Source organism: Aphelocoma coerulescens, chromosome 3 (genome assembly GCF_041296385.1).
Source record: "Aphelocoma coerulescens isolate FSJ_1873_10779 chromosome 3, UR_Acoe_1.0, whole genome shotgun sequence".
Taxonomy (NCBI): Eukaryota; Metazoa; Chordata; class Aves; order Passeriformes; family Corvidae; genus Aphelocoma; species Aphelocoma coerulescens.
In genome coordinates, this window is record NC_091016.1 from 6,727,106 (window position 1) to 6,742,815 (window position 15,710).

Sequence of the window (15,710 nt, forward strand, 5' to 3'; positions counted from 1 at the left end):
GGAAGGGCCGGGGACCGAGCGAAGCGCGATCCCGGGCTCCCCGTACGCCCGCGGGGCGTGGGCGGTGCCTGCCGGCGGCCGCGGCTCTGGGGAGGGGATGCCGGGCAGGCGGGGAGGGGATGCCGGGCTGGGAGGGCGCTGCCCGCGAGCTTCCATTCCTCCATCACTCCCTCCCTCTCTCCCAGACGGCGCGGCTGTGGCGGGGCGGGCGGGATGTGGGCAGCAGCCCCTCTCCTGCTCCTTCTGCTGCTGCTGCCCCTGGCGCGGCTGTGTCGGCGCGGGGCGGCGCGGCTGGAGCCGGCCGGGCGGGCCGTGCTCATCACGGGCTGTGACAGCGGCTTCGGGCACATGCTGGCGCTCCGCCTCCACCGCCTCGGCTTCACCGTGTTCGCCGGCTGCCTGTGCCCCGGCGGGGACGGGGCGCGGCGGCTGCAGCGGGAGGCGGGCGGCGCCGGCCGCCTGCAGGTCCTGCCGCTCGACGTGACCCGCGCCCGCGACGTGCGCGCCGCCAAGGAGCTGGTGCTCAGCCACCTGCCCGAGCGAGGTGAGGCCGGCGGGGCGGGCGCGGCGGCCGCGGGGGGCTCGGCTGCTGGCGGCGGGAGGGACCGGCGGACACGGTGTCGCCAGGACGGCGGCTCGGTTCGCCCGGCACTGCTGGCAGGGATCTGCCTCAGAGGGTCAGCTGGACTGTCACAGCGTGAGGATAGGGAGCACCGTCACTGAGGGCGCTAACTGAAGTTACCGCTATTGGTAATGACCAACAGTATTTTATTAAAAATCCCTTCGTACGTACACGGACTGGGGCCCGTCCGAAGGTGCCGACAGTGGAAAGCGGGTGAGCTGCTCAGTGCGCCACGGGGGAGCTTCACCTTTCCACCAGGAGAAGAACTCCCCGAATGGGGCATCCCTGGAGCCCCTCTGCAGGTACCCAATAGGAGGAAACGGCAGAGAAAGCGCAGAACAACAGGAGGGATGCAGGCATTGGAGGGATGGGGATGTGATGCATTTCTGGGCATGACTTGTGAAAGAGGAAATAGGTACAAGAAATGCAGCGAGAGCAGCTGCCGTGCCATACCAAAGCAGCTGCTTCTTGGAACCACCTGAGGTTTGTCAAGCTAGTCCCTGGAGAGGTTACTGAAAGGGAAACCTGTCAATTATGCACCCTACAGGGACCGTGCACCCAGGGGAATGGATAAACTTAGCTTCAGAATAATTGCAGACAACCTAAATCCTGGGTTATCCCTTCAGCACGTGTGACATGGTGCAGGTGATGGGGCCACAGTTACCTCCTTTCCCACTGGGACTGCAGGGTGAGAATTATCCACTGTAATTCTGGGCTACTTGGTGCAGAGCACATTTTCTCAGGCTCAGAAGTGAGATTCCCTCCAAATCACAGACAAACACTTCCTGCACACACAGGGAATAAAAGTGAAGAATGAGGCATGCAGAGCAATAATGAAATGCAAGGCCTCTGCCTGCCTGGCTCATTAGCTCATTGGGAAGGGGGTGGAATGAGAAGTGAAGGAAGAAGAAGCCTAGACACTGCTCGCTAAGTACGTGTATTTATGGTTGCTTTGACCTTATCTTATTAAGAGGCAGAGCCTTCCCCTCTCAGGCTTTTCCTCAACCTACAAACAAACACAAATGACTCCCAGAAGCCCTTAAAGGCTCCATGGGGACCAGGTCATCGGAAACTCTGGGTTTCACATAGTTTATCCTGTAATTCTGACAGCTTATGCTGTCCTGCAGTGGTCATGCTCATGCTGCTGTGTAGCCCCTGGAGTACAGAGTCAGCACCAAGTTGTGTGTTGTCCTTGCTGCTCACAGATTGTGGATGTGCCTTCAGATCAATTCAAGGCCCATACAGACGCCAGGGCTTGCTGGAGGGGGCAGGGAAGACACTCAGCATGGCTGGGGTGAAATGCAGCAGGCACACAACGAGTGCACAGTGGTGTTCTGGGCTGTCACTCGGGCCCTCACACCTGGGACATGGGGCTGGGCACACAGACACAGAGCACACATTTTATGAAACCTTTTTCCATGGCTGGACAGCTCTGCTGCTGCAGAATTTTGAGGGTATTCTGCAAAGGCAGAAAAGAAAAAGTAGTTTTATAGATCCAGGTAGCACATAGGCCATTTGGGGAAACTCACATTTATCAAGTATTCATCCTTTTATTAAATAAGAAGGAGCAAAGGAGTTATTTTAGTGTCTGATGTTAATGGACTAAAACTACAAGTCTTCTTTGTAATTTCTAAAATAGAGGGGCACAAATATTTTTATCTCAGTTGTAAAGAAATTGTGACAGTACTCTACTTATGTAGACTATAAGCAAAAGACTTCGGTGGGAGTGTTCATTCTTGGCACCTCTGAAAATAGTACGTTGTTTTCTTTGGTATTTTACCTTTATAAAAACACTTTCAATTTCATGATTAAACAGGAAGTTAGCTCTCATATTAACCAATTTATTTGTTAAAGATAGGAATTGTATTTTTTTCATATTTGGGCCAAAAATTGTTTTTAATTAAATTCTTTTTCATTTGGAAAGAGAATTCTGAGCCATTTGTAATTGCTTTTATGCTCTGAAAGTACCTAAAAGATAAGAAAAGTATGTGACTACACAGAACATGTTACCTGCTACCCAAAGGGTAGGCAGTGGAGCATGTGTGTAAATGTCCCACCAGTTAAAGAACCCTCAGTCATGAAACCTTAGGACATTTTCCCTGGTGGATCATGGACAGCAACATCCAGGGCCTACAGCAGAGGACTGACCAAAGTGGTAATCAAATACTGCTCAGACATTTGTAATGAGGACAGCAAAGAGTGGGTGGTGAGTTCAGTAGACTGTTGTAAATAAGCATTGGACAGATAAAAAGCCTGCTTTTGGTTTTTGCACAAACAATTCAAGCTGGTGGAGGAATCCAGTGGATTGTGCTGAAAGGTAACAGCAGATCACGCATTACCTTGCTTAAATGCTGTGAAAACATCCACCTTGTAAGCAGCTGCTGGCAGTGTTCTCTATGTCACTGTTGGCTTGTAAATACTGTGGGACAGTTCTCTCTCTGTCTCTCCCTCTCCCTCCCTTGGAACAGGAGAATTCTGTTCAGCAATTTCCCATAGAAACTGGGAAGAGGAACCTATCCCTGAGAATCACAAGGTTCTTGGTTAGGGATTGTTCCCTCCTTTTTTGCCATTTTAACTATAATCGGTTTCACACGGGTATGAAAGATTTTAAATACATCATATTGGTGTGCTGGACTTCTAAATTCTGGTCACCAAAACATTCCTGTATCATTCCAAAAATAGTCACTTCAATAATCCCAGGTCTAATGGTAAGTGTGCAAAGGCCATGGATTCCAAATGAAACCTCAGAAGCTGGACCAAAATGAAGAGAAAGCAGTTAAATGATGGTTGGTTTTTGCATGCCTGTGTTTAAATAGTTCAGAGTAAACCCTGGTAAAGATTAAATATTCTTTATGATTACAGTATCATCCTTTCCATGGACTGTGCATCTCAGACTAGTAGGGCTTTCTAGCAGATATGCTGTCTTTTAAGTCACCTTAATATGCCTTTTTCCTGGGCCCAGGATAAGTAGACTTACAAAAGACTAAAAGAAACTTTCCACTTTAAGTAGACTATTCAGTATAAAATTTACACAAAAAGGTCTAAAATATGAGAATAAAATGAGAATATCAGGAATAAAATACAGTTCTCCCTACACCTTCAATTTATGCTGTAACCATAAGTAGCCCAAGCTCTGCATTATCTTCTCTCTCTCTGTTATGCAAGAGTAAAAATCCAAAGCCAATAGGAAGTAGAACAGGACTTCAGAGCATTGCAGTGATTTGCAATTCTGTTAGGCTCTTCAGCAAACCTCAGATTCTGTTTTTCTTCTGTTTCAAACCAGAACTTCTCTTCCTTTTCTGGCCTGTTGTGAGTGGGTGACATTAGCTAGCTGGAATGGAGGGATATTAGTTTTAGTCCCACTTCCTACTCAAATGTTATTAAGTACTCTTTTACACTTAATTATGATTTTCTATTCATGGAATTCACCCATGGTACAATATTTTAGTCCAGACTCCTTATGGAAACAGATTATCCTTACAGTGAAGACAATTTCAGCATAATATTCCAAGCAAAGGATGGTGACTCATAAATGGATGTAAATATAACTCAGGAGTCTCATCTGGCCAGCTACCACCTTGCATTGCCACAGACAGATTGGGTTGTTCCCTCTCTTCATCCAAAGGAAATACAAGGGAACTAGCCGAAGGAACAAGGTAAATCACACTTTCCTTCCTTTGGCTAGTTTCCTTTAGTAGTGGTCTGGAATCTGTCAGGAAAGAGCCTGTCATTTTCACATGGGCTCAAGCTTAGAGGAGAAACTCCAAAGATCAGTGATCCCAAGAATATGTGTTGGAATTTAGAGAGTGTGGCAGAATTCAGATATTACCTGAGTGTTGGTACCAACACAGAAACAACCTGACTTTCAAAAGGTTTTGCAAACCTTCAGCTGGATTGACTTCAATAGGAAGAGGAATTTTAAGAGTTTCTGGAAAAAATATCAGGTATCTTTTGGGCCTAAATAAGGGCTTTGGATACGTGCCTTTTGGTCAAAATATTGTGAAGCAGAAATTACTGGGGAGCTTATGTGAGAGCTACAGTTCTCCAGAAAGCCTCACTAATCTTAAGTTAGGTTTCCTAAAGTGATTCTTAGATTCATAGCTGTATCTTTTAATCTTTGTCGTCAGGATCCATTTTCCCAACACAGATCAGTGAAAATCTCTGTGACATCCAGTCCTGCTTTCCAGTTTATTTTTTCCCTGCCTGCTATAGCATAGTCTAACACCTCTCTTTATAAACTGTGTTTGGACTGAGTTCTGTTTTGACAGTCTGACACACCAAACATCAGCTGCTTTTTCCAAATGTGTCTCTGCATGGACACTGAGGAAATGCAGCATCACTCTCCTTCAGCTGTTCAATTCTTGTGCCTTGTCCTTCAGGATTTCCATCTGTATTTCTTAGGTTACCTGAGCTGCATTTATCTAAGCAAAATTATATATGTTTTATCTGCACATTGATGGCATTTATTTTTACCACAAACATTTCAGGAAAGAAAGACCAAAGCAGATTCAAGGACCTGAATACAGAGCTGGGCAAGTTGTTGCTCAGAAGGCAGGAAATATTCTGAGAAAGTAGCATAAGGGAATAATGAACTGTTTGTTACTGGGTTAGAATTTTGTGAAGTGATTAAACTAAACAAAGTGTCAGGAAACATTCTGGAAAATATCAGAACATTTCCCATTTGAGAATGCCAAAATGTTCTAAGAAACAGTATGTTTTGCTTGAGGGCAAATAAAGTGTTTTGAGCTGACCGGGTGCAAAGTGTTTTTATGTTTAACTTAATCTTCTCTTTAAAAAGTCTGTTTCAGTTTGACTCAGGCCAATTATTCTCCTCTTGGCTTTTGATTTGGCCACTGCACAGAAGGAAGGAGCCATTATTCTGTGAGCTCTGTTGATACACACAGGCTGGCCTCACCAGCAGCCACCTGGAGGCTTTGAAGCACATGAGGCAAATGGCTGGAGAGAAACAAGCTAAATTTTGTGTTTCACAGTTTAGAGAAAGAGGAAGAAAATCAATTGTCTAAAGATTAATGGCTGTATTTCTGAAGGCCTGATGGAATCAGGGGTGTGTGGAGCAAGTGTTCTTGCTGTGCTGCACAGGGTGCAGTGGCAGAAGCAAAATTACTTTTTTTTAATGAGAAAAGGTGAAGCTGAAAAGAGCAGGAAACAGCTTTTGCAGTGATGCCAGGCTTTAGTTTGGGTTGTGTTAGCTAGGCTATGTAAAATTAACAGAGTACAGAAACCTCCAGCCTTGAGCAGAAACAGATGGGGTGTGCAGCCACTCAGCCCATCTGCAGATCACATCACATGCAAGTACAAAAATATTGATAATTAGCTTCTACAGAGGCTCTCTAAGCCATTGGTCTGGAAGTATTTTATGGGGAGGTAAGTCCCATGGGGCTGGGTTCCATTTTAAGATGGAGAAATAAAGCCAGAGAACGATAGAAAACCACAAAAAAATAGGGTAGTGGCAGGGGGAAGAAGGAAGTCTAGGATGCCCAATTCCATGGCCAGTTTTTAACTCTGTTTCCTCTCCTCAGTCTGCTAACATTTGGGGCCATGGAAAAGAAGTGAGTCCAGAGGAAACTGCTGCATTACTAGGGCAGCAGCCTGTTTGTAACCAAAGTTGTAAGAGAGGTCCAGTTTCAAGGATTGCTGTGTGACAGGCTGCTGAATAGTGATTGATTCTCTTTGGAGGATAGAGTTATCCAAGTTCTGTGTGGTAAATTCCTAATTTTGAGCATTTTGCCCTGCAAATGAGATGTTCATTAAAAGAAATCAGTTTCTTTCTCTGTTAAAAGACCAATTTCATTAGGTAATACAAGTAGTGTATATATGTTAGAAAAGCTCACAGAGGCCTGCTTTACAAACTAATTCCAAAAATATTCTGTTTCATCTTTAACTATTGTTTTGAATGAAATCTAATATTGGCAGTTCTTGGCAGGGCTCTGGAAGGACCAATATACCATGAAATTATTGCAGTAGTTTTGTCAGAGAAGATCAGAGAGAAAAGGGTTCAACCCAAAGGTTTCTGCTGTGCCTTCACTTGGGTGGTCAAATGTCCCCTGAGAATGACTCTGCTGCCACAGGTACAGGAGGCTACAGCTGGATCAGCATCACCCCTGCCCTAAACTCTTATGTCCAGAGGGACGAAGAGAGGCACTGAAACCTGCTCTGCCCAGAAACCCAGGCTTGGAGGTCCTGTCGAAGGCGTGACAAAACAATTATTTGCCTTGGACACCTACAAGGATTCTTTAAAAGAAATGCACGAGCAAAATTGTCAAGGCTGGCAGAACTAAGCTGCAAATTCAGCTGTTTCAGTGCCAGTCAGGCTACCCTGGTACTCCTTAGTTACGCTGCTGGTCCCCCTAGAAATACTGTCAGTCAGGAGTGGAGGACAGAAACAGAAATGTTTTCAAAAGCACTGTGTCACTCCCTGCTTTGCTGTACAGCCACAGTTACATGCTGTGCAGGCAGGAACAAGTCAGCACAGCTTAATCAGCATTTAGGCGGCGTGTCAGCTCCAGCCTGCGAGCGCTCCTCACTCCAACACAGCATTCCCACAGCTGAGGCTGTTAGCACTGCACAGGGCTCACATGAGACCTGCTGTGGCTTTGGGCTAAAGGGCTTCAGCTTCCTGTCACGGAGCTCTGACAGAACAAGCTTTGCTGCCAATACATTTCTGCTTGCAAACACTGAAATCTTACTGTGTGTCAGGGGGTGGGCTCTTTAGCACTAAAATCTGTCATTACGTGGGGAATAAAGTTGTTCAAAAGTATAAAATTTTTAAAATACTGTAGCCACTTACCCTGCTTGATTGCTTTACCCAATGTTGCACCCATGTACCTGATTCTGGCTGATTTCAGAAGGAATCAGAGCTCAAATCTTGGAAAAGGATGCAAGACTTAGGCTCTTAAATTAGTCAGGCACTTTGAAAATAGTACTCCTTAGCCTTTAGACTGCTTAATATAATTTTCACAAAGCTGCTCATAGCACACAGTGGGATTAAAGTAATTAAAATATCATGGTGCACCACACTGGTAGTAAGATGTAGTCTCCCAGATCATGTTATTTATAAATAACTTATGACAAGTATAGAGCAAGCGATTATTAAATAGCACTGAGACTTATAGGAAAGGTGTCCTCCGCAATGGGGGGGGCGAGGGGGTAGAACTGGATGATCTTTAAGGGCTTTTCCAACCCAAACCATTCTAGGATTCCATTTAGTCCAGATTATGGCCACAATGGCATTCCTTCATTAAACAAAACATGCCTGCACTTTTAAGTAGAAAAGACAGAAATGTAACACAACTATACAGTTTCTTCCAAGGGTCCGAATCAGTGGTGTGGCTGTGTTATCTAACAGTGGTTGTTTTGCAGTTAAAGATGTTTACTGAGTCATTTCTCTTCCATAGGTTTCTGGGGGCTTGTCAACAATGCAGGAATATCAACATTTGGTGAGACAGGGTGGCTGCCTATGGAGACGTATGAAAAATTTGCAGATGTGAATCTCCTTGGGAGCATCAGAACAACCCTGGCATTTCTTCCCCTTCTAAGGAAATACAAGGGTAATGCTAATCCACTGTTATTTAGAGTTGTAGAATAATTAGCTTACTATAATCAGGGTAATGTAGCATCTATAAAAGAGGCTTTAATTGTCTCTCATTGAACTGAAATGACAGCCTCCTTCTGTGTGGCCTGAAAGAGCAACTTGATCCTGAAAAGGGGGTGAAGTCATAAGGAGAAGAAATATCCCTTAAGATTCTGACTTTGCAGTACATAGAAAAAAGTAGTTATAAATAAGGATTTCTCTCAGTGTTTGATTCAAAAAAAAAGGAAAAATGTTTACAGTAGATTATTAAGCCCAGGCAAGCCTTTTAAAGCAATGACAAGCAGAAAACACAAAGATCCAGTAAATGGCCTAATTTTATTATATAGGCTTTACAATTTTACTCTTTGGCAATTAGGAGAGGAAGAATGACCCTACAGAGGTGAACTAGAGACATCCAGCTATCCAGTTCCAGCTCTATGGAGCCTCTGTGACCTTGGGCAGGAAACTTCAAGTATGTAGGGGTGCATGGGTATCCAGAGGGATAAATGCATTTGCATGGACCTCTCTGTGCCTGGGCTTTATCCTTCCTTCTGAGAAGGAATGGTTTAATAGCTCTCTGCAGCACGGCAGCATGTCTTGGGTGCTTTGCAGTTTGTTCCCTACCTGTCTCCATCTGTATTTGGGGAAGAAGATACCCTTTTCCTTGTTTGTTCTGGCTGTAGGCTCTTTAGGATGAGGATTTGTGCTCTGTGTGCAGCATCAAGCCACAGGGAGGGGTAGGTTTCATCTGGAAGGCGCAGGTGTCACTGCTACACAAACCCTTGGTAAGATAAAAGTGTCCCTTTTTTTTGGCTGTTCTGCTTCTTTCTGCTTGGCTACCTTTGGTTGATGATATTCTAACACAAGAAAAAAGAAACCTTTAAATACTGCAAGGTGGATGTGTTTTTGTAGAAGAATGTGCTATTGTATGTACCCAGTGAATGTGTTATGTGGCCATTACACAGGGAGACATCTCTCCTCCCTGTGATGCCCTACTTACTGCTGAAACTCTGTGATGCTGATCCACCAGAGGCATTTCTCTGGCTCCATGAATTGCACAGGGTTACTTTGAAGCAAAAGGGACTAATTGTGCGTGTGATATTAAGCACATGCATGGACCTTTCGAAGGTTTGGGTCTGGATGGCTGCACACACACCTTAGCTCAAAGGAACATTTCGTGTCTCACTCAGGGCTGTCAGTGTTTCCTTGATTAACTCCTGCACTCCATTTTCAAGTACCATCTATGTAGGAGAGGAGGCCAAGGCACTTCTAGGAAGAATCCTAGATTTCCTGTCTCCTTGCAGGAACAGGGAGATAGCTAAAGCTATCAGGATAGCTAAAGCTTACGTGTTTGGGGGCAGCAAGTGACCTCTCCAAATGAAAAGCTTGAATTACAGGCATTAGAGCATTCTCTTGGGGAAGCTGGGTTTCAATTCCCTTAGGCACAGAGAGAAGCTAAGTGAGGTGTCCCACATCCTGGGTGTGTGCCCCACACTGCTCAGCTACTGGACAAAGGAGGCAGAGGTCACCCTACACATGGCATACTGCCATGGATGTGCACATATTCCAAGAAACACTTCAAAATTATTAATACAATTATTAATACTTGTAAAGGGAGGTAATGCCCTCCAGTCTAAAACTTAAACATCCTACCCTGAGAGAAGCAACATTTCCCCATATCTTTTCCAGCTGGCCAGGCCAGCTGATAGAGCATCTTGATCAGCAAGGTGGTAGTTATTTTTCTCTTACTGTATACAAGATTTATTTGGGACGCTGTGTAGGAAAGCAGGGAACCTAATTCAGAATGACAGATTTCACTGCATTCCCATGATAACTTTTGATATCCCCCAACCCTATTCCATTTGGTGAGACCTGGGGCCCAGATGTTATCTGCACCTGTGGCAGCAACAGGAGTGCAGCTGTGTTCTCTGTGTTGTGAGGGACAAGGCCATCTTCTCCCTCACCTCTGGTATTTGTATATCCACACTCACACATTCCTTACCCCATGGTAGGACTATGTGACAGAAGTTTACAAAGAAACAATGAAAATGCACCACAGCCCTGTGCCTCAAATGAGGAATCTTTGCTATTTAAGGTATACCTGCACTCAGCAGGAGTTAGAAAGGAGGAACAAGCAGCACAGATCAGGGAAATCATTCTAAGGTAGTGTAAACCTGCACACATTTTGTAGAGTCACATTTCCTTGGTGAAGTTTATCACTGTAGAGTCTGGCTTGGACTTTATATGCACAGTTATAAAGCCAGGTCTCAGTGCAGAGACATCATTAGCACAGAAAAAAATGGTATTAGTAACATATATCCACCTCAGGGAAAATCATCTCCCCTTTCCTCTGTGGTCCTTCTCCTCTTACTAGCACAGTCTCTTGCTACTATTTTTCAGTCTTTAGGGCACTGCTTTGTTTCCATCTTTTTCATCCTATCTCAGGCTCGGAAGGAATAAACAGGACACTGGGAATGTGTTACACTTTGTCTAGTCCAGCATCTGTCACTAGGTGGAAGATTTTTGTGTGAAGTTTTCCACTTAACAGAGCTGAGTGCCCTTCTGTGCTGGGACTGCACACTGATACTGCCCAGTTTTGGCACAGTGTGCAGTAAAACAGCCTCCTGCTAAACACCACATTATTAGCAGCTCAGAAGACTGAGATGAATCGATTCCATGTTAAAGACTGGGAGTGAAGTTATGTTATTTGCACTGTTTTCTTTCCAGGACGTATTGTTTTCATGTCCAGCATCATTGCCTATTTTACTCTGGGAAATGGCATTTATTCTATGACCAAAGCAGCTATTGAAAAATTTTGTGATGCTTTAAGACTGGAAATGAAGAAGTTTGGTGTCCAGGTAAGTGACATAGCAAGAACCTGGAAACCAGGTAAGTGATGTAATGAGTTATGTGAAACAAACTGACAAAGATAAAAGATCAGAACTGCATCCATGGGTGCAGCTTCCCTTTGGAAAGAGGTGGTTTCTCTGTGGCTGATCAGTCAGCTGGAAAACACTGGGAACAGCAGTCCTGGGTGACGTTTGTGGTTCCAAGAAGCTGGTGGGTAACAGGTCTGTGTGTCAGCACTGAAACTTCCACCCTTTCTCCACATCCTCTGCAGTGGAGAAGCTTCCTGACACAGGCCTGCCTGAGCAATGCCATGCTCCACACAGAGCTCCCAACAGCAGTGAGGAACCCAAATGTTCCCTTGGGCGGCTGCAAAGAGCCCAGATGCCGAGTGCTGTGCAGCCAGAAGGAGGCTTGTCACCTGCCTGAGGGGTTCTTTCTCTCCTCTTACACCACCAGTGCTTAAAAGCTCCTTGCTTTTTGTGAGAGCTGCTATGCTGCAAGAGACGTAACTTGTGCAGAGTAATTATGTTTTTATTCTCTTAACCTAAGAGGCTCTAAGAGTGCTCTTAGTGCCCTGTCTAAGCAACTCTAATAGTCAAACCCGAAGCTTAGATCACTAAGTAGCTTCACTAGGCTTTTTCCTTGGAGTCACTCTACTGCTGAAACATTCTTCTCAAATACTAAAAGTCTTCCCTGGCAGGTTTGCATCGGGGCACTGTTTATTTCCAGCATTGTTCATAAGCTTTGTGTTGGAAAATATTACAGCTATGCATCTGTTAATGACCCCTGTCGGATAAATATGACGGGCTATAAAATGCAAGTGAATTTACACATCCTAATACCACACAGCACGGTGAGAATTTCAGCTGATTAGCTGAGGATAATCTCAAATGCATGGAAGGGCTTAGTTTAACAGGTTAGCTACTCTGGTTGTTTTGGTATTTTTACTGCTGCACCTCTGCAATAGTCCCAGCACACAACTGAGTGAGCCAGGTTGACAAACAGTTCTGGAGTATCTTTGAGAGGTATTTTTCTGTTTATCATTGTATGCAAGACGCTGGCTGGCATGTGCCTGAGAACTGACTTTGTGGAGGGCCTACAAAATACACAGTCCCTTTTTCCTGTGCTCCCTTCCATTGCTCTGTTGTCCTCTCTGTCCTTTCAGGAGAAAGCTGCACAGAGGTGGCAAGGAACAGATGGAACTATGGCTCTGTCCCACTGAACTCTGGCCAGGCAAGCTGACATTCTACAGAAAACAAAATGTTTGTCTTACAGTAGAAAGGCTACAGAAAATGTGAGAAGGGAAAAAAACCAAACCATCTCTCCTTCTCTCCAAGCCAACTCCAAAAAAGGAAGCTTTCAAAACCCCTTTGTTAACAATAAACCTGGGACGTTTACTATTGGCATTAGTGTGGCTGACACCAAACACGTTTCTAAATAGCAGCAGAAGGGAGGGTTCCCGAGGATGCTGTGACAAACCTCCCTGAGGCAGCACAAGCTGTCCCAGCTGTGCACACCATCCCTCTGCTGGAGTTTGTCTGCATCCCTTCCTTCTCCCCAAGCACAAGACCTACACCCCAGTCCTCCTGAGAGCAGCGAATCCATCATCATGCAGGCCAACAGGCAGGCACTGACACAGGTGGGAGCCTCTGCTGGGTGGCAGAGTGGAGACATCAGGGTTTTATAGCACCACAGACTTCCCAGAGAATGCCTGTCAGATCCCCAAGTCTCTGACACAGCTCAGCACGGGTTTTCCTCACCTTGTGTGGCAGTCTCTAGAAATGAGGTCAGTTAAATGCCATGGAGCTTTTAATGTTGCATATCTACAAATAGTTTGAACAAGGCTGCTGCTAACTGATGAACAGCATGTGTGCTGTGAGTGCTCAGCCTGCTCCAAAATTCCCTGGAAGACTCGGAAGGGAGCAGAACAGCAGCAACACACAAAGAAAACATGTGGAGCAGCGAAGGACTTGTGTGCTTTCCACTCAAATCCATGTGCACAAATCTACAGAAATTTGCTAATGGCTTAAGTGAGAGGCAGAGCAGGACCTTTGGTCCCACTGTTCTTCACTGACAAGACCTACTTTACTTTTAATTACACATGCTTGGGAAAAACAGCACTTCTTTTCCCAGGACCTGCTAATTTTCTTTGATATATCCTTTTGTCCCAAATTGGGTCAAAAATTATCCATTGCAGGATTCTCCACTGAGTAAAAAATCCAAAGTATTCCACTTTGGAGACATCAAAGTCATACTCCAATGCTTTGTCTCAGTCTTGTCAAAAAATTTATACCATTAAGCATTCTACAGAAATCAAAGATGCTCTATTACATTCTGTGAGGGTTTGCTGAGTAGTCAAAACAAGAACATTAACATCAGAGCGAAATAAGGAAGTCAGAATAAAGCACCTCTGCAGTCTTAAATATTTCACAGGATTATATTAGATTTCAGTCAAGTTCCCAGGGTTAAAATTTCAACAAAGCAGCATTTTCTGGAAGAAACCTGTCTGCAGGGAGCTTTTGATCTGTGTTACTGCCTATAGTATTTAACTGAATTCACAGTGACTGATTGCACCTTGATAAACTTTACATCTTGCTTTTAGGTCTGTATTATCCAGCCAGGAAATTATGCACCTTCTACAAAAATTCAGCCACCAGTCAGTGCCGAACAGATCTGGAGTGAACTCAGTGAGGAGGAAAAGGCTGTTTACAACAAAGAGTATGTTGAAGAGCGGGCAAACTTTTTCAACAGAATCCTCAGTGAGGGAAGCACTAATGGCAACGAGGTTGTAGATGCTATGGTGGATGCTCTAACATCTCCTGCACCCAAGGCACGTTACATGGTGGCGAAGCTGAAGGAAAAGGCACTGGTGTTTGTGTGTGCTTTATTCCCGACTGTTGTGATGGATTCTGTTCTGTCTTATGCTCTGAGCAAAGTAAAACTTGCATAGCCTACATTGGTGCTATTCACTGACTCACGTGAGGCAGTTTATGAAATGTAAAAGTCAGAGCTGAATTTAATGCCCCCCTGTGTCACTACATGACACCAATTAACCAATACAAACTTTGGAGAGCCTCCCTAGTCAGAACTGTCACTGATTCCTAGGGAAAAACATACAGGACCCTGTGTGTAAAATTAAAGCATTTAAGTAACTTTATCTCTCCCCTGTGGAAAAACCCCATCCACTTAAGCCACTTTAGTTACTGCCTAGAAAATTTAATACGTCTTTTTCTAAAGCAGGAGCAGGTTATTGTATTACAGACATGATGCAGACAAAATTGAGCACGTCCTACAGGGCAGCTGAACACCTGAAGTCATTACAGCAGAGATGAAAAGACCTTACTTGTAGAAACTGGAGTAGCCATTTATTTCGGGGTGCTAGGAAGAGGTTAATGGAAAAGTCATAGAAATGAGCATTAGACCTTGAAATACTTTGAATGGAGTTAAATGGCTGTAGCAAGTTAGGAACTCTTGAAGCTCTGAGCAACCTGGTTTAGTGAAAGGCATCCCTGCCCACAAGAGGCGGGGCTGGAATTTGATGATCTTTAAGGTAATTTCCAACGCAAACCATTCTATGATTCTATGAATAATAAAGTTGTAATATGGAAACATTGTCTTGGCTAACTACAGTTCAGTCCTTTTTAAGGTGTTCTGGTTCAATCTGAAACAAAGCCAATATATCACAGACTTTGGAAAATAAGTTACATATTCCATTTATAAGTGAGTATTTAATCCTAAATAAACTCTATCTTTTATCTAAGGTCTGGATTAATCAATGTGTTGACCTAAAGTGTTGCAAGAGAGCTAAACACCAAGGAGACAAATACCAGTATACTCGGAGCTCAGAAAAAACATATTCAGGTTTTGCTAATATTGTAAGGAATAAGGTCTGAAAAAAAGAATACCTACTAACACGAACAGGGAAATATTAGTAACATTTATCTATGAGAGTAATTGATCACGGTAGCTTCATTAACACTTTCCTACTAATTGTTGTGGAAAAGATTGCTGGTTCACACATATACAATTTTAAATGTGACGTGGTTGTGGTATTGCACAAAATCCAAGAACTCTGGGGCGAAAAGATCCCAGAAGAGCTGGGATCAACTGTTGTGGCACTGATAGATACAGGGCAGCAGCACTGAGCATTAGCCTCCCCCATGCCAGGTCTCCCATATCAAACCAAAGACTCTGCTGCAAGCTGACATAGTTAACTTCCTCATCTGAAGCAGACATTGCATCCTGTACCTGGGAAGTCTTTCCTAACATATTTAATTAATTACTGAGAAAATTTGTGCTCTCTCATGGTGGGTAATTTGGGCAGTGTGAGTCAGGAACATAGGCGAGATGAGCCAACAGAGTGACAATTCCAGCTTCTCCTGGTACACTCTGCAGTGGAACAGCCACTGCACCTGTTGGAGATCGTGGAACATGTTATTTCTCTTTCCAAATGCTGAACCCATCCCTGGAGCTGGCATTGGCAAGAGGACAAGCCTGGGCTCCCCACTGTTACACAGACTGTCAATAGCAGGATAATCAGATGATTATCATCCCTCTCCTCATTTAACCACAACTGAGCAAGGCCAAGCAAGGGAACATGAACGAGGCTTATTCCAACTGAACCAATCAATTTCTTGTATAGGAATT

The 15,710-nt window shown here is 44.4% G+C and overlaps 1 protein-coding gene across 1 annotated transcript; it reads left to right on the plus strand.

Annotated features, from left to right (window-relative positions):
- Positions 1-213: 213 nt before the first annotated feature.
- Positions 214-14,769, plus strand: LOC138107118 (D-beta-hydroxybutyrate dehydrogenase, mitochondrial-like). The gene is made up of 4 exons (XM_069008439.1): positions 214-544; positions 8,038-8,190; positions 10,941-11,071; positions 13,666-14,769. Exons 1-4 carry the CDS (start codon positions 214-216, stop codon positions 14,011-14,013), a joined length of 963 nt encoding a protein of 320 aa, XP_068864540.1. The 3' UTR covers positions 14,014-14,769.
- The last annotated feature ends 941 nt before the right edge of the window (positions 14,770-15,710 follow it).

Excerpts from the sequence above, each read along its gene's own strand:
- LOC138107118 (XM_069008439.1), top strand. The coding sequence starts at position 214 with ATGTGGGCAGCAGCCCCTCTCCTGCTCCTTCTGCTGCTGCTGCCCCTG. Across the intron at positions 545-8,037 it reads CAGCCACCTGCCCGAGCGAG|GTTTCTGGGGGCTTGTCAAC; the intron begins GTGAGGCCGGCG and ends TCTCTTCCATAG. Across the intron at positions 8,191-10,940 it reads CCTTCTAAGGAAATACAAGG|GACGTATTGTTTTCATGTCC; the intron begins GTAATGCTAATC and ends TTTTCTTTCCAG.